This window comes from Galendromus occidentalis, unplaced genomic scaffold (assembly GCF_000255335.2).
Source record: "Galendromus occidentalis unplaced genomic scaffold, Mocc_1.1 scf7180000077501, whole genome shotgun sequence".
Classification (NCBI taxonomy): Eukaryota; Metazoa; Arthropoda; class Arachnida; order Mesostigmata; family Phytoseiidae; genus Galendromus; species Galendromus occidentalis.
The window spans coordinates 1011241-1034154 of NW_003805489.1; the positions used below are offsets into that span (position 1 = coordinate 1011241).

The 22914-nt window shown below is 52.3% G+C and overlaps 3 protein-coding genes across 3 annotated transcripts in view; all 3 read left to right on the plus strand.

The window, feature by feature from the left end:
- Positions 1-4063, plus strand: part of LOC100898045 (THUMP domain-containing protein 1) — a 4513-nt gene extending 450 nt beyond the window's left edge. The window contains exons 3-7 of the mRNA XM_003746776.1: positions 2599-2729; positions 2922-3056; positions 3228-3405; positions 3514-3801; positions 3896-4063. Of these exons, the coding sequence (XP_003746824.1) occupies positions 2599-2729; positions 2922-3056; positions 3228-3405; positions 3514-3801; positions 3896-4063 (900 nt within the window). The remainder of the gene's footprint in view (positions 1-2598; positions 2730-2921; positions 3057-3227; positions 3406-3513; positions 3802-3895) is intronic.
- A 5620-nt stretch (positions 4064-9683) lies between these two features.
- Positions 9684-19190, plus strand: LOC100898330 (uncharacterized). The gene is made up of 4 exons (XM_003746777.1): positions 9684-9709; positions 11483-11622; positions 18601-18665; positions 18851-19190. Exons 1-4 carry the CDS (start codon positions 9684-9686, stop codon positions 18950-18952), a joined length of 333 nt encoding a protein of 110 aa, XP_003746825.1. The 3' UTR covers positions 18953-19190.
- Positions 19191-19284: 94 nt separating this feature from the next.
- On the plus strand, positions 19285-20921 carry Gbeta13F (guanine nucleotide-binding protein subunit beta-1). Its single transcript, XM_003746728.2, has 3 exons — positions 19285-19675; positions 19797-20321; positions 20465-20921. The coding sequence occupies exons 1-3, from the start codon at positions 19285-19287 to the stop codon at positions 20569-20571; spliced, it is 1023 nt and encodes a 340-aa protein (XP_003746776.1). The 3' UTR covers positions 20572-20921.
- The last annotated feature ends 1993 nt before the right edge of the window (positions 20922-22914 follow it).

The window sequence follows — 22914 nt, forward strand, 5'->3', positions numbered from 1 at the left end:
ATTGGCGGATGTAGGAAACGAGAGACGAATTGGGGTAGATTCTAGCGACGAAGACGACGAGACTTTCTTCTCAGACTCCGGGGACCCCGAGTCCGATCTCTCGGAGGAACCAGAGGAAAGGCAAGCGGGGGTAAGCACCCGCTCGGGTAGACAGATAAAACGACCGGAAAGATATCTGTGAGGGTTAGCTTAAGGGAAGGAGAGTGTTAAGTTTAAGTTTAACGATTGTGTCCATGTTTGGATTTTCGAAAGTTCCGCGTAAAACGACATGACCGCTGCTGTACGGAGAGGAGGTTAGTGTGTCTACCGAGCGCCGGGAAGGCGGTATGCGTGCTGGAAAACTACGCCTAATAAACCTGTGTCAACTTGTGAAAACCCGAAATCATCAATCCTAACACTATCAAAATGGGAGTTTTTTCAGGATCATGTACCTCACCGGTAGTGTCGAGTCGAGACTCCGCATAATCAACGCGCATACCGACGGAAGTTCTTGGGAAGAGATCTATGGCGGGATGACTTCTCACAGGGTCTCTCGTACTTCGACATCAGCCGAAATCAGGCTTGGCTCCTGGAGTTGAAAACGGAGATTTCTCTGAGCACCTCGGACATATCGCGAGGAGACGAGAGGACTGAAGCTCAGGCATCCGCGCGGCCCGCAGTGACCTAAAGGCTGTCTTCCCGTCACTGGCCATCGCTGGACACCAGGAGCAGTTCTATTCGGTATCCTTCCGGTATATCTAGCCACTTCAGTTGTATACTTCTTCGTCCGCGTTGTTGGAAACGGCCGCCCAGCCAAACGGTTCCAATCGCTGTGAGACTCCCGTGATCATATCTGCCTGCTGCGACCCGGCGGTGCCGTTTGCAACTGCGACATGAACCAAGAGTTGGACGGAGTTGGGGATTCGTGCGCTCCGATCGAATGCGAGGAGACGACCCACCCGGGAAGAGGGAGAACTCCAGAAGCCCTGTAGCCCTGATCTAATCTAGGAAAGCATCCCACACGAATCTCCGATTCAAGTAACCTCAGAGCTGTACTCACCGGCGTCATCTTTAGCTGTTGTGTTTTTTGGGTGTGTAGGAATATCAGGATGTGAGTCATTGTGGGAGAAGGGAGTATTATTGAGATTGTGCCTTGATTGGGAGATTCCAACTCCTAACCGGATCTTCAAACCACTCATTTGTGCTTCCCACAGAGGGCGACGGTCGAGAGTACCGTGGCTCGAGGTGAATTATGCAGCCGATCCTCCGTTTCCTAGTGAAACCCCCGTGAAAAATCGGGGATTCCGGCCTCGAGACGAGCTGCTTCCTGGTTCCCTGGGGACCCAAATGAGACACGTACTTGAGGAACATTCACCAATCATGGAGTCGTGGAGAAGCTCGATCGAATGAATAACTAAATCAGAGCAGATAGTTCGCGCAGATCCGGAAGACATCCTTAGCATTTTTTTTTGAACTCGAGATGATTCATTTATTCTTGATCTTTCTAACGTAGTGAATAAGGTATGATCACCCTACTCCGGGCAACCCGTCAACGGAAGGCATTAAGCCGTGGACTGCAGCGGCGTTCCCCCTCTGAACCTCTATCGACAAACGCTGAAGGAGGAACTCCGTGGCCCTCTTATCGCCCGACTCGGACTCGATACGAGCACCCAGATCTCGGAGGAAGGCCTCTGTGCCCTCACCGAAAACTCCGAGAGTCTCTATTGCGACTGGTTGCACAATGAAGCGGCTTTCAAGAACCTGATACTTGTCCAGCTTTTCCCTCTCCGCGAGCCTTGCAAGCTCAGCTTCCGAGCGGACCGCAAGGGGCCGATGAGAGGCAGCGAGTGTGTCCCAAACCGTGGCATCCCAGACGAGAGCCTTCGAGCATTGATCTTGGGAACTGCATTAATAACGTTCTACAGGAGTAATGACGAAACCAACGACGTCTTGGAGGGATCCTAGGTAGATTGGGAGTCAGACAGGGGATGTTCCCTGCCTGATTGAGGAGGCACTTCGAGCTCAACTCTAGAGGCCCCAATTGGCCATTGTCCCAGACTCTGGCCTCTCCAGCTCCAATTGCCCCATCTCCCTGCACCATGCATGAAGAGGAAAACCCTGAAAGTCGAGATTCCGGATCCGCCCCCGACGACTAACGCCACGTCTTTCGCTGGCAGATTGTCGCCTTCACGGAATATAGTGCATCGGTATTCCCGCAAGTCCGTCGAGCCTGACTCGTGATTCTTGGCGCGGCGATTTGAATCGATATCGGCGCGCGCCTATCTCGCCACACACAGAGGCTGTTCCGAGTCAATGAGAAAGGGAGACCTGTCTTGCTGCTGCTGCTGGCGGATAAACAAAGCGGCGTGTTCGAATCCCGGTGGGGCAGCAGCCAGCTTGAATCTGCTTCGCAGATTCCCGCGGCAAACGCTTATTCAATTTTTCTCCCGGAGAATCCCTAATTCGATCGAAAGGTCAACTGTAGCTCGGGCGGACGGTGAGTCCCGCTTGCCTCCTTCACTCGATGCATCGCGAGCTCAAGAAGAGATCTTCGAGCTCCGATTCTTCTGGTCTTCGATTCGATCCCGAATGGAATGACAGTCTCTCTCTTGTTCATAGATGAGTTCCGAACCCAAACGTCGTAAGAGGAGCTACTACGTGGCGAGCGCGAATAAGAAAAGAGGCAATTTCCTGGATTGTGATGTCGGGCGCGGATTCCTGGTGACAATCAACCCGAAACAAGAGCGCAGGTACATTGAAGCTCGCTTCCTTGACGACTCTCGGAATCGATCGTGGGTCCTGATTGAGAGCGACTCGCGCCGTTTCGTATCAACATTGTGTTGGAAGCGAGACTACGCCGATGTCGTCCTCGCGAAAAATCTGTTCGGAATGTGAAGGGAGTTCACGTCGAATCATCTCATTGTGAGTCTCTTTGTTGTCAGGGCCACGCTCACCGCCTACTCCCTCTTGAACGAAGCGGCCGATCGACTCTACGGACCTCAGAAAATTTCCGAGGAGAATAAAGTAGATGGAGATATCGAAGCCGAACTCAAAAGCATCCGTGAAGATGGTTGTCGGTGAGGCGATAGAAATTCCTATGAAATCCCCCGATATACTCATTCGAGCCTCTCAGGATGACGATTCACCGCGAGTGAAAGGGAGACAGATAATTTTTCGATGTTCGCCCCCCTGGACCTCGACTTGAGGGCGTTGACAAGCTCTGATCTAATCGGGGGCGCCCATCGCAGATTCAAAAAACTGAGAACGGAGATACCCGCCAACATCTTCATCCGAACAACACTAGAGAAGCCTGTAGACATACTTTCTGATGTCTTCGAACGAATGCCGAAAAACATCAACTACATCCACCGCTTCGTTGCCGTCTTGGCAACTTGCAAAACCCAGCCAGAGAACATTTCGAAAAAGGTAACAATTTATCGTCTGACGAATTTCTGCGCCCTCGGGTGCCGTTTGAGCACTCCGCTGTCTCCCTGTGTCCCTCAGCTTCATTCGTAGAGCGGAAAATTCCCACAGGTGCTCGAAATTCTTGCGGAGAATTTCTCCGAAGGCATGGAGACCATTACGTTCATGGTTCAGTTGAAAGCCCGACACAACAACGAATATAAGGAATCCGCGAAACGGCAGGACTTCTGTCGGAAATTAGCAGAATCCATCCAAGAAGCGAACTCGAGTTTCGTCCCGGATCTCAAGGATCCGTCGCTCGTGGTAAACGTCGATGTGCTACAAAAAGTTTGTTGTATATCGTTGTTGCCACACTACAAACGCTTCAAGAAATACAATCCGGAGCAGTTCGTCGAGCCGGTCAGTATTCGAATCTGAATCAAAGATTTCCTAGCTCCTCCCGGAAAGCGGGAATCCTCTCCTGGAATAACCACGCAAATTCTAAATGTTACAGCTCACGGAGAAGCCGCAAGATGAGAAAACAGCGACGGATCTCCAAGAAGAGGGGCGATCACAACTCGAACAGGGGAGCGAGGAAGCCATCGAGGCCAGTGAGAAAGAAATCGGAGTTGCAATCGATTCCGGTGAGATAGGAAGCGAAATAAAGGAGCAAGATAAATAATAATCGTTGAGGTTCTCCATGGCTTTGATTTCTGAGGGCCGGGAATTCCATGTGATCGATTCCCTCTGAGGTGAGATGTTGTCCCGAAAGCGAATTATAGTCAACAAATATAATAAACAAAAGAAGCGAATCCATCGTGGGAGCGGGACTCAAATTACCTTCGAAACTCTGGTTCCGATGGACACCGCAAATCTCCGTGGGAGATCGCGGCTCTTCATGTATTGTATCCCGATGTTTTGCTGCGAACTCCCGGATGCGAGGCTTCGACCGGATGAGAGTATCCGTATTCCTCTACGCCTCCCGAGTGGGAGAAACTACCGGTTTCCCCCAGCTTCTGAGCGGAGAACAAGACATACAGCCACACATCATGATTATTACTTCGCGCCGGAGAGCGCTAGCGCAGCATTCATTATATCCTGGGCGATAAGACTGTCCATCGGAACCGATTCTCCCCTTGGATGGGGTGTTCCGGACCCTGTGCAATGTCAACGAGCTCAATGGGGAAACAATCTTCACCTCATCCCTGATCTCCCAGCTCCCATCGAGGGAACCGTCGAATGTGCCAGAGCCTGTGAGTCTGATCGTCGAGCTACAGAAACTACATTCGGCCTTACAGATAAACGGGCAGGGCCAGAACGCTACCTACATACCTTATATGCATTGGAAATTTCTGTGCGGAGGGGATAGGTAGTCGAAGCTCCAAAACAGCTCAACTAGGTCCAGAATCACCGAAGCCCCCTATTCTGCACTCTCGTCTACCCCTACAGCACTTCAGCAAGAATACGTTACTGTACAGGCTGGCCGGTGCGCTGGAATGATTCTCATGTACCTACACCCATGAGGAGCAGGTGCCTACACTACGCCGGCCGTCGCAGACGGCTGAGCACCGGCATCGTGGGAAATTCTCTATAAGTCAGCCCGCTCAAATTCTGACAACTTTGACTCTCGATGCTATCGTACTCCTCCGTTTGGAATGCTTTCGCACCGGGATCATCGGGAGAGACTGTCCGAAACTTCGCGATGGAGTTTAATTCTGCACCACAATCTAAGGAGGGATGAGGGGAGGTGGCCTGAGGAGAGCGTGCGGTATCGGTGAGGGAAATCACTAGTCATGAGACTAGCGGTCAGTTCCCCGCTGACCTATTCGCTTCGCTTATTTTAGATCCGAGAGTCCAGAACTTCCGTGGATCTGACAAAGCGGGGATCCGCTCCATCTCGATATCTCTGGATAGAAAACTCTGATCTCGGTAGCAAAGCCCAGTCGAGAGATGGATGATCTCTGGGACGGGTGTTCATAGATCTTTAAATATACCGCCATCGTGTAGAACCCACGCAGAGCCGCTTCTCGTCTCTGTGTTTCGAGGAGATCAATAAATGACAGGCAGTTCCGTTAAGACGGTCTCAGAGTGTGTTCCGTTTGGTAATTCATCCTTCAGTCAGAACATCCAAAACATGGCGCAGTCTGAACAGGAGATGCAAACAAGAGGCCGAGGAGTTCGGCCAACTGCTATGAATGTGCTGAGTGGCGAAGACAACTACGAAAGGTGGCAGACTTTCCGGGAAGCATACAATGACTACGCACGATGGGAGGGAGTGTTTGCCATGGAACCGGAATTGCAACTATCGAACTTCCGTCAGTGCTTCGGTGAAGCCAATCGGGCCCTCTTGAGACATCTCGGACTCGAGGCCATGGTGAGCGGTGACAGAGCAAACCCCAACGGCAAGGAGCCGTGCACAACCGTGAAGAATTTCATCGCCGCGTTGGAAACAAGATTTGGGAAAAAGGACAACCTTCTCTATAAACGGTACCTATTCCACGAAGCCGTGCAGAAGGATACAGAGAAGATATCGGACTTCGCGGATAGGCTCAGAGGACTAGCCAGGAACTGTAGATACAATGATCTACGGGAAGAAATGGTGAGAGATCGATTAGTGATCGGTACACGGATCCAGAAAGCCAGAGAGGCGATTTTCAAAGAAAACAACGACTTGACGCTCGAGAACGCGCTAGACTTGATGAGAAGACATGAGGATAACGAAGGAGCCTTGGCAGACATCAAAGACAATCGGGAAAGCGTGATGTCTGGAAGCCAAGAGATCAACGCAGTGTCATTCCGAAACTCTAAGAAAAGACCGTTCAGGAGAACCAATACGGGCAGGACGAATGCTTGCTCGTTCTGTGGCAGTAGGCACCAGCCGCGGAAGTGTCCTGCGTACGGATACCGCTGCGGGAAATGTGGAAAAACAACCATTTCGATACGTGCTGTCTAACAGGCGAGCAAACCCGTGTTGTCGAGACTTTGGAAGAAGGAGACGATTGGTGTGAAGACATGTTCATGGCCGGGACAACAGATCGTGTCAAGCGAAAATTCTTCACAAAGCTGCAGCTCGAAGACAAGACGTATCTGAGAGGCCAAATCGACACGGGAGCGACTTGCAACGCAATGAGTTGGAAAGATTACTCAGATCTAAAGAAAAAGGGAGTCGTCAGCGATATAGACAAAAAGAAGACGCAAACCAATTGAAAATGTATGACAATCACGTCACAATGTCCTTGGGAGTGTGCAGATTACCATGCTCTGTGAATGGGCGAAGTTTTTCGCTACCGTTCCAGGTGATGAATCACGGAGTCGAAATTCTCATTTCGGGCTACCATGCCAAGAAAATGGGCTTAATACAGTTCGATCAATCAGTCGAAGCTGTTTATCAGATCCGGGAAAAGGACTCAACGTCGTCGGGAGGTGGGAAAGCTCTGCTGGACACTTATGCCGACATATTCGAAGGTCTTGGAGAATTCGGCGACCCGGTGAAGCTTCAAGTTGATCCAGTCTATGAGCCCAGACAGCAACCTCCTAGAAGGATCGCAATTGCTCTCCTGGAAAAGGTTACCAGGAAAATTGAGCAGCTGGTGAAGGCGGGAATCATACAGAAGGTTACCCACCCGACACCATGGATAAGCAATCTCGTGGCAGTACCGAAGAACGATGACGTGAGACTGACTCTGGATCCAACATTCCTGAACAGAGCTTTGAGAAGACCGAAATTTCCCATGCCGACTTTACAAGATCAATTACCGCATTTCAAGAACGCTCGATTCTTCACAATCGTAGACGCGAAAGGATGGATTCTACCAAATGAGGCTGACTCCAGAGTCTCAAGTATCTCACCACATTCTGGGGCCCGAAAGGGGAGATACAGATATATTTCGCGTTTCCGCAAGGAATTTCCAGCGCCCCCGAAGAATATCAAAGACGTCAAATGGAAGCGTACGAAGGACTCGATGGAGTGATGGTCATCGCAGATGATACCATCATAATGGGATATGGCAATACAGACGAAGAAGCCGGAAAAAATCATGACAAGAACGTTGAAGCGCTCTTTGAGAGAATACGGCAAGTAGGTCTGAAACTCAACAAGAAGAAGATCCAGTGGAAAAAGCAAGAGGTCAAGTATATGGGACACCTGATTTCCAGAGATGGTGTGAGACCAGATCCAGGGAAAGTTGAAGCGATACGAGACATGAAGGCACCGGACAATCCTAAGGCGGTTCAAAGGTTTTTGGGTATGGTAAACTATCATATCCAATTTTTGCCACATATCGCGGAGCATACTCAGCCAATCCGAGACCTGATAAAGGAGAAGAATGATTTCATATGGATGGAGACTCAAGACAAGGCCTTCGAGAAGATTAAAGAAATCATCAGCAACGCGCCGACGCTGGCTTTTTATGACGCAGCGCAGCCAGTGGTCATCCAGACCGACGCTTCGGACTCGGGAGTGGGAGCAGTACTCCTTCAGAACGGCCGTCCTGTAGCTTATCATTCCCACTCGCTGACCGAAGCCGAGAAAGGATACGTAGCAATGGAAAAGGAGGCGCTCGCAATCGTCTCGGCGTGTGCGAAATTCGACCACCTCATCTACGGGAAGCCGAATATTCTCGTCGAAACAGATCACAAGCCCCTACAGGGAATCTTCAACAAAGAATTAGAGAGTTGCCCACGGAGATTGCAGCGCATGCGGCTCGCCTTACAAAGATATGACTTGACGGTAAAATACATCCCCGGGACAAAAAACCTGGTCGCAGACACCCTGAGCCGAGCACCGGTTGATCCGAAATCAGAAAAGGCGCCGGAGCGCGTACTTCGCATCGAGATAGAGAACACAAAAATCTACGACGGATCCAAAATATCGGATCCCCTCCTCAAGCAAATTCAAGAACATTCAACCAAAGACGAGGTGGTTCAGAAAATCAAAGGAGCAATTGAAACGAAGTGGAACAAGAAACTCGACGATGATCTCAAACCATTTATGGCGGTCAGACATGAGCTGATTTGGCAGGATGGCCTCCTCTTCAAGGGATCTGCATGCTTTGTACCTCGAACGTTAAGGGCAGATTTCTTGCGAAGAATTCACAGAACACATCTCGCCAAGGACGCGATGTTCCGAAGAGCTCGAGACACAATATTCTGGCCAGGACTGAAACAAGACTTGGAAGAAGTAGTGAGTAATTGCACGGCGTGCCAGACGTATTCGATAAAGCAACAACCGGAACCCATGATTATGGGCGAACTTCCCGCGCATCCGTGGGACATAGTTCACCAAGATCTGATGGAATGGAGCGGTCAGCAGTATCTGGTCACGTGCGATGGGTACAGCAACTACTTTGATCTCTTCAAGCTGGGGACATCGGCGACGACAAGGCAAGTCATCAGTGTGACGAAACGGTTATTCGCTGCATTTGGTCGACCACGTCAATTCAGAACCGATAGTGATCCTCGCTATTTATCGGGAGAGTTCAGGGAGTTCATGAGCCAGTTTCGAATTCAGCATAATGTCAGCGCTGCACATCACCATCAGGCGAACGGACGAGCAGAAGCCGCGGTCAAGGTGGCAAAAAGACTGGTCAAGAAATCTGAGCTGGCTAGAGAAGACCTCGAATTGGCTCTATTGGAATGGCGCAACACGCCTCAAGAGGACGGATACTCGCCTGCGGAAAAATTCTTCTGCAGAAAGACAAGGAGCCTCTTACCGGTTCGTGAATCGGATCTAAGGCAAAAGCTTCCGAGGAACGTTCAGAATTCAATCAGACAATCGAGAATCAGACAGAAACGGAGCTTCGACAGAGGTGCAAAGGTTTTGCACCCTCTGGCAGAAGGCGACGGTGTCCTAGTGCAACCCATTGGTTACGGGAAGCGATGGGAAAGAGGATCGATTGTACAAAGATTGAACAAACGAACGTACGCAATCGACATGGAGAACGGAGGTCGATTCATCCGAAATCGTGTTTTCCTGAGACCGAATGGTCAACGGTCAGGCGCACGAAAGCAAACAGCCGAAAACAACGTATTAGAAATCATCACGCAACAAGAGGAGGATGAGCCGGAGACGATCAGAGTCCCCATCAGGATCTCGAAAGATACACAGCCGTTATCAGACGAAAGAGAGCCGGAACTCCAATCGACAAGAGCCCCTAAGATACTCGAGATCCCACGCAAGCGAAAAACTCGAGGTGCAATCAACTGAAGCCAAGAGAAAGGATGAAAGAGCTACTCCGAAAATCAACCGAACTACTAGAAGCGGAAGAGAAATCAAAGCCCCCGATAGACTTCTAGATAGCATCATGGAGATCAGCACGATGCAGTTGGAGTAATTGTGTGTCCACTGTATACAATCTCAGTCAAAGAATATAACGAAATAATTTAAATCAATTTGTGTAAAAGAAGAGAGATGTTCATAGATCTTTAAATATACCGCCATCGTGTAGAACCCACGCAGAGCCGCTTCTCGTCTCTGTGTTTCGAGGAGATCAATAAATGACAGGCAGTTCCGTTAAGACGGTCTCAGAGTGTGTTCCGTTTGGTAATTCATCCTTCAGTCAGAACATCCAAAACAACGGGGCTCCGCGATTCCACAAATTTATGAGACATCGTGAATCAGTAGGAGTGAGACGATCATTCGAATAGCGCAAAAACTCTGAACAGACCGGTCTTTTGCGCGCGAGACATCGGAGCTCTGGGGGCAACCTCTCAGCCGGGCCGTATGGATTTCCACAGGAGTCACTGGATCATTTCGAGCCTACGGAATGCCATGGAATATTCGGCGCAGATTCATTCAGTTCCCGGGATCCAAATGCTCCTGAGGTGCTGAACATTCAATCTTCTGATTTCTCGCGGGGTATTCCCTCTCGACGTAAGTATATTCTAAGACGGTGAAGCAGCTCTCACGTACGGATCGTTCCATGCCTTCGCATGTCGGCGAACTTCGGGAGCCGTCGGAGCTTTTCTCGATCTTGATCGGATTACCCGCCATCGCACGGAATGAACGAGTTCAGACTTCGGCGCGCTCGGGGTCTTAGTGGATCGCAGGAGCGCCGGCCGGGCTGGCTCAAATGTCGCACGCCAGTCGGTTCGCCCCGTCGGCGGGCAGAGCGGCGGGCTCCCGCGCGGAACGATTTTCCGAGCCCCATGCGTCCTGTCGCTCAGGAGCTCTCTCATGTATTTGACAGATTGCAATTAGGAATAGAATAGCTCCATACAGAATTCTTTCGGCCAAACATTCTCGCGCTGGTATTCTCAAAAACTCGCCGGTCGACGGAGGAAAGGGCTTTCCGAGCTGACGCCCCTCGCGAGAGTTCTCCATGTGAGTGTGCGCGCTCGTCCGTCCGTCCGACCATCCCGCTTGCCTTTCCTCCCGAGTTGGTTGCCTCTGCTCGAGAGCAGCGGCTGGCTGCTGCCCACCTGGCGACTCGTTCCCTCGCTCGAACCGTGGACGTTGTGGAAGAGGGCGCTGCCACTGCGTTGATCTCGACAGTAGTTCCCCGCTCGCTGATATGGTGCGGAAGGGCTCCGCTAGATTTCGAGGGCGAGCACCCGTGAATCGGGCGGAATAGAAAGGGCGGCGCGGGCGGTGGCAGCAGCAGCAGCATCGGTGGGATCTCCGAGTCCGCCAGCTCCCGCTAGAAAGGGCGGCGCGGGCGGTGGCAGCAGCAGCAGCATCGGTGGGATCTCCGAGTCCGCCAGCTCCCGCTAGAAAGGGCAGCTTGCGGGAGCGGCTCCTCCATCGCCGGCGAAGGGAGTGGAGGAGACCTATGAAAGGAAGAAGTCAAACAAAGCAGCCACACGAAAACTAGACACCGCGGCGGGAGAGAACGGCGGGAGCGAGAGAGTTCGAACGAGAGAAAGGAAGCGGCGGATCGGCGAGCGAGAACAAGAGAGCAAGTAGAGAGGGAAGGATCGCCCGCGAGCGAGCGAGCGAGTGAGCGATTGGGGGAGGGAAGGAGCTGTCTGCGCAGATGGCTGGATGGTTGGCTGGCTGGCTTGCTGGCTAGCTCGTTCGTTCGTTTGTTGGTTGCTTGGTTCGTTGGTTCGTTCGTGCATTCGTTCGTTCGGAGGTTCATTCTGGTGGTACAGGAGATTGCAGAGTGCTCAATGAACGTTTGTTCGTCCGCGTAGAAGTACGACCAGCTTCTAGCGGGAGGAGACATGCGGAAGACGACGCCTTGAGACAGCACACTACTACTGGCATCGTTCTCCTGTCGCCGTCGGTCGCCTGTGTTGCTGGTAAGTAAGTGCTCCCGTCCGACGTTAGCGTCACTCGTTAAGTAGACGATTCGCAGCTCGCTCGCTCGTTCGCTCGACCGATCTGCCCGCCGATCGTTCTCGCGGCCGATGCAGGTGGGTGCCGACAATGCTCGACGAGCTCCACCTGTAAGCGTTGTGAGCTTCACCCAGGTCGCGTACCCAACCCCTTGCGTGTGCGTAAGCGCTCGCAGACGTCCGTGCGTGGATCGTCCATTCGAAGTCCCACTGCGGCTAGGGTGCCCGAGCTGGGCTGGTCGAGCCCCGAACCATTCATCAATCGACCCATCCATCGACGAATATGGCTTCTTGCGCGAGCCGATAGCTTGAAGTATCGGTCGAGTCGGCGGAGCTGTGTGCGTGTTCGAGTGCTCATGATCCGGTTCGTGCCAATGTGCTTGTGACTGTGGTGTGGAGACTGTGTGTGCTTCAAATCCATGAGTGCGCTGAGCTAGAAAGCGAAAAGGTTCCCCTGCTCTGGCCTGTTTGCCACCAGCCCCAGCTCCCATACAGCGGTAGGCCTAACATCGATGGGCGGCATCGAGTCGTTGGGCACGTATTGCAATTTTCCACGATGCCCACATGGGTCGCGAGGCTTGCATTGGTGTTCCGCGAGGGGATCTACGGCCGAAAATCGTGGTTCGGTCTTCGAGTGTACTCCCGGCCGACAACTCCGGCCAACCCTCGCTGGATTCACCGCGCCGCCGGACGAGGTCTGTCGTCGTCGTCGTCTCGAGCAGCAAGATGTCGCCGAGTGCGGATTGCTCTCGGTTCCTGTGACAGAAGACAGAAACTTCCGTTCGGTTTCGGGACTCGCCTTCCCTTGGGAATTTATTGCCACAGCGCAAAGTTCCGTGAACGTGAAGGAGCCGTGACATGGCTGGAGACGGTGTTGTTTAATCTACAAGTGACGTCTGAGCCAGAGCACAACTAGATCGCCTGTGCTGCTGCCGCTGCTGTGCCGCCGTCACCGCCGCCGCGGCTGCCGCTGCTCCCTGGCTGCTGCTGTCTGCCTGCCTGGCTGCGGCTAATAAGCAGACCCTGTGAAGAGCCGACTATTGGACGACTTTTCGGCAGGAAACCGGGACTGCTGGGAATTACTGAGTTCGTTGGGAATAGCGTTCAGTTAATAGAGTTCGTGAGAGTTGCCACCCGGGGTGTATTCTGTGAACGACGGCGGCGACAGGCAAAATGTGAGACGGCTCTCGCTTGCAGGCAAGCAGTTCGATTCGCCCGTTTACCACCGCTGCCATCCCCACCGCCAGCTCGTCCACTCTGGGATAAGTGAATGGAGAGGACATTTGCCAGCCATCGCGCTCGAGTGTACGGCTGTGCGTGCTCGTAAGTGCACGGAGGAACATTTAGGATAATGCGCGGCAAAGACCCCCGGACATGGTTCGAAAGTCAAGAGTTAGGCTTAGCAAGTCTACGGCGCCGTTTACCGAGGACGGCCGCTCGTGCATCCAGCGAAGCTATCGGTTGCTCATATTGGGAAACGCCGCCGAACTTCAAGAAACTTCGGTCGAGCATCGAGCTGGGAAATCTGAGCTCCGGTTCCGGCGCAGAGCGGATCGTGCTGCGAAGTTCTCGAAGCGCGAGGCAGCCCGCAAGCTTTGCCCACTCGCTTCGTTGGGTGGTAGCTGCATGCATGCTCCTCCATTCGAAACTACTGTCAACGCCCACCCGCTAGAGAAGGCGCTTAGGCTTCTCAATTCTCCATGAACCGGTGCAACTCGGTTAGGTGGCCTGAAGATCCTCCGATTCGAATTTCTCCGTGTTTGAGGGAAGTACTCTGGACTCTGTGCGCGGAATGCGATCGATTGGTGCATGTTTTCGAATTGGAGCGCATTTTGTTGTCTGACAGAAGCAAGCTCCGTCTCGAAGGCATTTGCGGATCCTATAGGGACCTGTACCTTGTTGCGTTCCTAAATCAGAAGTAAGCTCGCCGAGACCAAGAATCCAGCCATGTTCTCGATTTTCTTTCGAGACGCGGCGATCGGGGTACTAGAACCGAGAGCATCCCTCGAGGATATCCATGTGCGGTCATGTAATCACAACAAAGAGTTGTTGACGCTGTACGCTCAACGCTGAGGTCCGGCGGATCGACGACTTTAGTTTAGTTTCCGACGAGGAGAACTGGTCTCGCTGTAGTCGGAATGAGCCCCGACTCAGGATCCGCTGGCCGGCCCGGTAGGGCACCGTCTGCCATGATGATTTTGGCCGGAGTCTGGGAGTTCTGTCGGAGACGAGCGAATTCACTCAGTCAGTGTTTGTAGGAGCTTGCCGCTAAACGCAAACCAACAGAACGTACTAAGAGTTCACCGCAATGAGGACGGCTGAATCATGGATCCTGGTTGACGTTCCGATCAGATCTCCCTTGGTCCCACTTCATTTCGACAGATAATAGTTGTGTTCGAGCTCCTGCTCACGACACATGGCGACGTACGGTCAGCGCTAGATTTAGTGAAACGCAATTTAGTAAAAATCTAGTTTATATCCAGTGAATCATTGTCCTGGTTTCGACCAATGGTAGCGCCGAGTTGAAACCTCCGGGTTGCGTAAAGCGCTCGCAATAGCAAAGACATCTTCAAGTCTCCAGCGTGTTTACTGAATCGAGCGCTGACCGAAGTGGGAGCCGAGAGTTTTTCAGGAGGCAGACAAGAGCAGCAGTCCGAATGAGGAAGAGACCTGACGATTCTTCAAAGAGCCCACAGAGAGAATAAACAGTCTAGCGAAAGACTTCGCTAATGTGGGAGAGCCACGGAGGATGGAGAGAGGAAGTCTAGGAGTGGCATTCAGTTAGTTAGGGTCATAACCGCAGGAGGCGAGCCGGCCGGCCGCCCCCTCAACCGCCGGCGTGCAACTGACTCGGGCATCATAGAACGTTGGATCGGGGTCTGGATCCTCGACGCGTATGGCGTTGAGAGATGTGAGGAATTCTTGCCTCGGCGTTCGATGCTCGACCACTTCGGCTGCGGGCTAGACCTGCCAAGAATACCCCAGTTATTTTTAAATCACGCCGCTTCCCCCCGTCCCTCTCGCGGCCGACCCACCAACAGGCTCTCTTCCCGTGCGCTTGTTTCATTTCGAGCCCCATTCAGACTACTGAGACTCATTCCCGACGCCCGCGCCACCGTCAGAAGCAACTCTGCGGAGGGGAGCAGATCTCTGAATATCATCCGAAGCGTGCCCAACTCCGGAACCGTCGCATGCGTCGATGTTGCGTTCGACGAGAGCGTGGGCCCTCATCGTGCTCGGTATCCCAACTTCGAGGTCAATCCGGAGATTTTCGGCCCTCGAGATCGGAGCTCACCATAGGAATCAGAGTTCCTCTACCAGAATCGAATCGTTCCGCCAAATATATCGAGCTCCGTCTCCCAGAGCTCAGGCTTGAACTCTCCTCCAGAAAATCTCTCTCGTGATCGCGGTTCGACGAATCTCTTTGTTGCAAGAATCGGAGATCGTCTCCGAAACGACCATTGAATACATATTCATCCCTTTTAATGATTCGTCCAAAAACCGTCGGGCAGCAGCCCTGTGAAACCATAAGCGCGAGCGATGGTAAACCGCTACTTGTTGGTCAGTTCGCTCTTCGGCTCGCCGACTTGATGAGATTCGGTTAATGGACGAATTGTGAAGTAAGACACGCTGGACAGCGACTAGAGACTCTGTTCTCGTTTCGGCAGCGGTATAGGTGTGCTGGTCCGCCTACTCCACCAGGGTTGCTTATCTATGATTCACTCGAGAGTCGCGTTTTCTGGACAGGGGTTTTCTGGTTCCATGAGATGTTTACGGACTGCGACAAGCGCCGCGCCAGCCGGAAAAAAGACACCCCGTAGAATATTTTGAATGCGGAACATTTCAACGTTGGTCGACGCGAGACCTGGAAGAAGTATCGAGAAGTAGTATCATCGTCGAAGGCCGAACGTAGTTTCCGTCGCGGAGAAAACACTTGGTCAGCTCAGCCTGCGGTGCTGAATGTCTTTCGGCGAGCGTTCGCTGTGATTGTTCCGAAGTCGCCGTTGCGGTACAGGTCTAGCTGTGTTCTGCATGCTGGCTGGAGGAAGCTTTGCTCTACAGTCTGCTGTAGGGAGTCGAATGTTTACGCTTAAGGGCGAGCTTACATGAGAGGCTAACAAGCGGCTCAGAGCTCAGAACGCCGGCGCCGTCCTGAAGAGAAGCAGGCTGACCGACTGACGGCGAAATCGCCTCACACCCGCGTGGCCGACTCGGACAGGAAACATGATCTTCCGGGAGACCGATCGCCAGAGTTCAGTTGCTGCGACCGGTGAAATTCCGGAATTTCCAAGAACAGTAACGCGAAGGATTGGGGAACCGAGTTCATGCCGAGCTCGAAGGGTAGGTTTACCCATCGATTCGCCTACCATGTCCAGAACCCTTGTGGGGTTTGCCTGAGGCATCGGTTGCACGAGCGCTCGTCCCTCTCGAGTCGGGTTGTCGAAAGACTCGACGTCTGAGAATGACCTGGTTCTTGGGGAAGCCTCGAGGAAGGAGTTGTTTCAGTGAATCACCGATATTAGACTGAGACTATGCAACGTCTTTCGTGAACCGGAATGCCTAAACGACGGAAGGTCCCGCGTACTTCTCGCTTAAAGTTCCCGAGCGACTCGGACTTCTCCAGCTCCCGCCGGATTACGGCATCAATTCCCCATGACCGGATTCGGATGGTGATCGTGACGTTTGAGATTGCGTCACCGATCGCTTCCTTGTGCATACGCGCAGCGACCAGTCGGCCGGTATTGCTTTCACTCGCGTTTTTTTCGTCATCTTTCCGAGCCGCTGTTCGACGAGGACAAGGTTCGGTCCATCTCGATCAGCCTGATTTCTCCTTGTGACCAGTAGAGCCTTTCTCGCCTGCGATCTACGCTGAGTCTTTTGCGGTCTTATGGCTGCGCCGCTCACGCCGATCCGCGGCGCCCTGCCCTCAGGCATCCCTCAAGGTCTATGCTGACCCTCTGAACGACTCGGTGTACGAACAGTAAGACCTCGTTATAACGGACCCGGATATAGCGGGTACTTGCTCACAACGGACCGATCGCTCGGTCCCGGACAAGCCTATGGAATCTTCGATGTTTAATGTCTCGCTCATAGCGGACCCAATGACGGACTTTCGCATACAACAGACCTATTTCCAGGCCCCGGCCCTCCCATGCTAATCAGATCGGTTTCGACGGACCTATTCTCGCGAGTAAGAAATTCGAAAGCCGTGGCCTATTGGACGATCCGCAAGGTTTCTCGCCCTGATGCGCGTCGATAGCAAGGCTGCAGCGGTTTTTCCGATGGTTTTCACCCGCGACCAATCTCCGGATATAACGGACGGACAGTTTCGGTCGGTCCCTTCAAGTCCCTTACGTACGAGGTTCTACTGTATGTGGAAGCTTGTTCGGTAGCTTGCTATCAGAATTCGCTCGCTCGCTAGCTGCACGGACGGCTAGCTGACTCTTGTTAAACAGGCTTGAATCGAAAACGATTACAACATCCGCTGCTGCTACTCCATGCTCACTCTCGCGCGAATGAGTTACGGAAAACACTCTCACAAGTCAGCTGCTCATACCACTCGCTCTTCTTCGACTGGAGGGCCCTGATTGTGGTCATCATCATCAAGACCCCGTTGCTGAGAGAGTCCTGTCGTACACAACGCGTGTTTGGGTGCCGCCTCCCCGACAATGATTTATGGGAGGGAAGCGCGGGAAATGTTTGGATCCGGATCGGAACGAGATGTCGTGCGATCGGAGTTGTCGGAGCTCGCTGTGGAAACGCAGCGTTAGAGGCGAAACAAGGGAATATGACGCGAGCCGCTTTGTCTCATGGAGATCTGGGTGAAGGCTGAACCACTCCTTTCGAGTACGCTCCTCCAAACTGCTGTCATCCCACTCAGTCAGCAGGCAACACCGATCGTCTACATGAGTAGTGACCGATGGAGGAAGGAATATCCGAGCTTACGAGTCCGTCGTGCGCGTTAAATGAAGCGAAGCGAGAAGCCTGCCCTAGCATCAAATTCTAATCGGGATGCTTGCACATAAGATCTGAAGGAATTTCTCCATCGATTAGCCGCTCTGGTGACCGGCATCAGCAGAGCTCCTCGAAGACGTCGCCAATGTCTGTCCTCCCTATCAAAAAGCCCGCTTTAGAAGAAGCTCGCGAGAAAAGAGACAGACAGGCAACCGCAGGCTTGGGGACACCGACATGGGCCCCGCTGAATCAGGCCGGGCTTGGTAGCACGCTGAGTCGTTTCGCTATCTGAACAAAAGCTTCTAGAGGCGGGGGGTCGGTCTGAGGACGGACGTATTAACGAGTTGCTCTCTCATTTTCCAGTACTTCGCACGGGATGGTGGAAGTACATACAGAGCGAATACCTTGTCCGTGATAATGCTAGCTGGGTTAGAACCACTCTTTTTCGTCTCTGCTCTCGGCATTCGCGTAATCCAGTGCCGAAAAACTGAAAGACTCAGTCACGGACTTGAAATAAGGCTGAACGAATCGCTTGCGGTGTCCCCTGCTCATCGGTTTCTGAACGGAGAATAACTCCCATCGGGCTTTCGAAAAGCGGACGAAGTCAGTCAGTCGTCAGCTGATGGCCGATTCAATATTCTCCCAAGCCCCCGGGAAGAGCTCCGGAATGCGGAATGAATCATCATAATTATCTTCCTCCGACGCTCAGGGTTCGACACTCCCGCAACTGACTCAGTCGACTCCGAGCTCGAGTCGGGGCTGAGAGGGGGATCTTCCGCGAAGATTTACCGATGCGATTCCAAGAATCAACATCCTGCGTGGAGCCGAGCGCGGAACGGGAGTGCCCCCGCAAAACGCCGGCCTCTATTAGAAATCTTGTCAAACTTTAGACATCACACCCCGATTCTTACTCCTCCTATATCTGACCAATCTACCCACAACACGACGATTGGGCGTGCTTCTGATGCTTTCAACTCTTTGTTTCAGATAATCGAATAATTGTGTACCCTGCGGACAACCTTGGCCTGGTTCAAGCAACCCGGCCGCTAAAGGTCAGTGTAAAATGACAGCAAGAACGACATCTATGGTAACACCTCTTGTGAAGACGGCGGCGTCGGCCCACCTTTCTCCAATCATCAATCAATGATGATAATCGAGCCGCAATCAGCCGTCGAATCTTATACGATCCAAATTCGTGCTCGAATCGACCGAGATCTTACGTTATTGTCTCTTACAGGAAGGGAGGTGGCGACCCGCAGGGTTGAGTCTAGCTGACACGGAGCGTCAGGTTAAGCAGGCTCAAGCAGCTCACCCTGACGACTGGCTTGCTAGCTTGTGAGCCGTTCCCGATCGAGCTGTTCAAGCAACAGAACCAACCTGACTTTCCCGAAGAGCACCCTCACTGTGCCGAACGGTATCAGTGACTGGCTCGGGAGTTGAGCGTCCCAGCTAGCGAGCCAACGGGTGGCGCAAAAGCAGACGTTGCGGCTCTGGACTGACCGAGCGAAAAGTCATTGAAAAACCGCTCCGGTTCTAGCATCCTCAGATAGGTGGAAGGGAAGTGGACCGTCTCAAGTACACTACCTACAGCTACATCTACCACTACCATTACGACGACCGAAATACGGCTGCTGCAAATACTGCTGCTGCTATAGACAGACGGAAACGGCGATGAACGAGTTGGAAGCGCTTCGGCAAGAAGCTGAAACGCTTAAAAACACCATACGCGATGCACGCAAGGCGGCATGTGACACCAGCCTGGTTCAGGCCACGGCAAACATGGAGCCGGTGGGACGGATACAAATGCGCACAAGAAGAACACTCCGTGGCCACCTGGCGAAAATCTACGCGATGCACTGGGGCAGTGACTCCCGCTACCTCGTGTCGGCATCGCAAGACGGCAAGCTGATCGTGTGGGATGCATACACAACTAACAAGGTGCATGCGATCCCGCTACGATCGTCGTGGGTGATGACTTGTGCCTACGCGCCGTCCGGCTCATACGTGGCCTGCGGAGGCCTCGACAACATCTGCTCGATCTACAGTCTCAAAACCCGGGAAGGTGAGCGAGCGCAACCCTCAGTGTAGCTCCGGGGCCCGGACCCTGACGATGTGCTCATAGCATCTCTCAGAACTCCGGCATTGATCAGCGACGTATCTGACAGGACTTTTCTTCCTTGCAGGGAATGTACGCGTTTCACGAGAGCTGCCCGGACACACGGGTTATCTTTCCTGTTGCAGATTCCTGGACGATACGCAGATCGTCACCTCATCTGGAGACATGACTTGCGCGTTGTGGGACATTGAGACGGGCCAGCAGTGTACGTCGTTCATGGGGCACACTGGCGATGTCATGTCGCTTTCGCTAGCACCTGACATGCGTACCTTCGTTTCGGGAGCATGCGACGCCTCGGCAAAACTGTGGGATATCCGCGACGGTCTGTGCAAACAAACGTTCCCCGGCCACGAATCGGACATCAACGCAGTGACATTCTTCCCCAACGGTTACGCCTTCGCGACGGGCTCCGACGACGCTACATGTCGACTTTTCGACCTCCGCGCTGATCAGGAATTGGCGCTCTACTCTCACGACAACATCATATGCGGTATCACATCAGTGGCATTCTCAAGATCCGGAAGACTGCTGCTCGCCGGCTACGATGACTTCAACTGCAATGTGTGGGACTCGATGAAAGCCGAGCGAGCTGGTGAGTTCAGGGCGACGCTTCTTTTCCCTCAATGGAATCGATTATTATTATTTGTGTTTTACATGGGCGCATCCAATGGCATTCCTCGTACGAGCTTCCTCGGGTTTCGCTCGATAATAATATGTTTCCTCATCATCCTACAGGAGTGCTAGCTGGTCATGATAACCGTGTATCTTGTCTCGGCGTAACAGAAGACGGAATGGCCGTTGCCACCGGCTCATGGGATTCATTCTTGAAGATTTGGAATTGAACTTGATTCTCCGCTAACGTTCAACAAGCATATTAGTTCAACTATTGGTGACAAGGGTACGGAGAAGATTATAGGTTCAGTTCTTTCGACGCAAGAGGAATCGACGACGAGGGAAATATTTCAAATGCGGGATGTAAGGACACGATGACACTTATACCTGAATTAAGAGGATGATAATATGAACAACACGTTTACACGGATCCACGACCCAAACAAGCATTCGAGTATACTGGGATATGGTTCCCCAGTCACAAGCGAGTTTTTATTTCCCTTCTCAAAATTCTGACCACACCGAATCTAGTCCATGCGTTACCCTGAAACTCTGCGCATACACATCGAGCAGAGCGCAAATATAAGCCTTGAAGCCATCGAAGCTCAAAACATTGGATGATTACTAGTATATAGGGGAGAAGATCGAATTCAAACGATGACATTTGTACGGCTCATCGAACGGAGATCCGTTGAATTCACGAGTTTCGCCTACACACAGGAACACACACACAAACAGGAAAGTAGTGGCGAAAAATTGCTGCTAGGAACTCTTCTTGCTGCATAATACGAACCGAACGCCACTAGTTCCGAAATGCGTCGGCTGGAAAGCGTTCGGGAAAGCACGTGAGAGCGTAAAACCACTCGTTCATGAGGACGACGTCGATGATTTTTACCATACATTCTAATATTGTATTCGATGCATGACCAACAGGACAGGGACTGTAGCGCGGATCGTCGATAGTCGCGGAATCAGCGGAACTTATTGACGCTTGTCGAGAACAGTCCTGTTAGCGCTATCACATACATAAGAATACACACAGACAATACACACATTCGAACACGGTACAAACATTTCAAGTGTGAGGGCACCACAAATTCAAGAGAGAGGTTTCGACAGCGTTAAAAGACAAATACCACAAGGAGGAAAAATGGACGCTTTCGGTTCTTGGAGGGCGCGTTCGACGCTCCCGGATCATTTCGCATTGGAAGCCGCTCCACCAGTCGGCCATGTTTGGCAATCGAATCCCTCTGTCCGGATTTTCCTATGGCTCGACGTTTGCGACGACGTTGGCGTCGTTGTGTGTCTTCGGCGACTCCTCTCGATGTCAGCGTCCCGATCGATCCTAGAAGGGTGTTAATCCTCTCGAGCAGAGGTTGCCTACTCCGAAGCTCGTCCGCTCGCGCTTCACTCCAGGCTTACCGTGATGGACGGTTGATAGTCGGGACAGACGGACGGAATGTAGCCCCCATTCGTCCGTCAACTCAAGCACTCGCGGATTCGCTCATGCAGCTATACGCGTGGTTCCGCAATGATCATTCGATTGCTGTTTCGAGCGGTGTGTGTTTGATCAGCTCACTCCGACTCCAGTGAGGCTCACGAACTTCAGCGGCGGGATGAAGATCAGTGAACGTCGGAACAGTTTCGTCGGGAAGAGTCGGCGGGAATCGCCCCTCAATAATTCTATTCCGAGTCACGGACTGAACACTGAGTGATCGACGATGACGGGTTGATGTGATAAAGAGTTGGAGTTCAAAAAACATCGTCGAACAAGTGTGCCATATAGGAATTTCGTCGAAGCTGGCTGCCGTAGGGAGCGTCTATTGCCGGAAGTTTCGGGGTCGGCGAGCGGTCTTCCCGATTGCGACAAGACCCGTATCCGCTGGATCATAATTTGAATGAGGTATATTATATTTAAGTATATGATGAACTAGTTTATCGCGGACAATTCAGATTGTCACAAAGAAGGCGATCTAAGACGTAACAACAAATGACGGAATGAACAACACAAGCAGCAGTCGCAGCAGCGGGAGACGAAGGCGGACCGTTCGAAGTTTTTGCACGAAGATCATCGCTCAGAACGCTCTTGAGCACGAATGTGTTGCTGAGCGAGAAGATTTAGACAAGCAGACGAATGTCACGCCTTTGCATCAGTGTGCCTCGGGTTACGACCGAACTGCCCCTCCTCAAACCGAGGCACCAGGGTGGCCCAACTCCATAGCTCGGAGGTTCGCCGGGCAACCCTCAATGCAGCCGAAGTCTGGCACTCAACCGTCTTGCGTATAGCTTTCTTGTAAGCCTTCCGAGCCTCTGACCGCATTGCCGGTTTCAAGATCGATCAATCTGTGTATCTATCAATCTTATCTAATCTAACTGTCTGAATAATATCTATCCACTATCAATCTACTATCGTCTATCTATCTGAACTATCCATCGATACCTTGAATGTCCTTGTATTCATCAGCTCGCTGGACTTCCCACACGCCGAAGTACAAGTAATGCTGGGCTCTAGCTCATGGACGGGAAGGGTGATTGGGTCGGTGGGTGGGTAAACGGATGGGTGGCCAATTGAT

What these genes read in the sequence shown, in the direction of transcription:
- LOC100898330 (XM_003746777.1), top strand. Translation starts at nt 9,684, where the DNA reads ATGGAGATCAGCACGATGCAGTTGGA. An exon ending in GTCGGTCGCCTGTGTTGCTG is followed by an intron (nt 11,623 to 18,600) that starts GTAAGTAAGTGC and finishes TCTTTGTTTCAG; the next exon opens with ATAATCGAATAATTGTGTAC. An exon ending in AAGCAACCCGGCCGCTAAAG is followed by an intron (nt 18,666 to 18,850) that starts GTCAGTGTAAAA and finishes TGTCTCTTACAG; the next exon opens with GAAGGGAGGTGGCGACCCGC.
- Gbeta13F (XM_003746728.2), top strand. Translation starts at nt 19,285, where the DNA reads ATGAACGAGTTGGAAGCGCTTCGGCAAGAAGCTGAAACGCTTAAAAAC. An exon ending in CAGTCTCAAAACCCGGGAAG is followed by an intron (nt 19,676 to 19,796) that starts GTGAGCGAGCGC and finishes TCTTCCTTGCAG; the next exon opens with GGAATGTACGCGTTTCACGA. An exon ending in GATGAAAGCCGAGCGAGCTG is followed by an intron (nt 20,322 to 20,464) that starts GTGAGTTCAGGG and finishes ATCATCCTACAG; the next exon opens with GAGTGCTAGCTGGTCATGAT.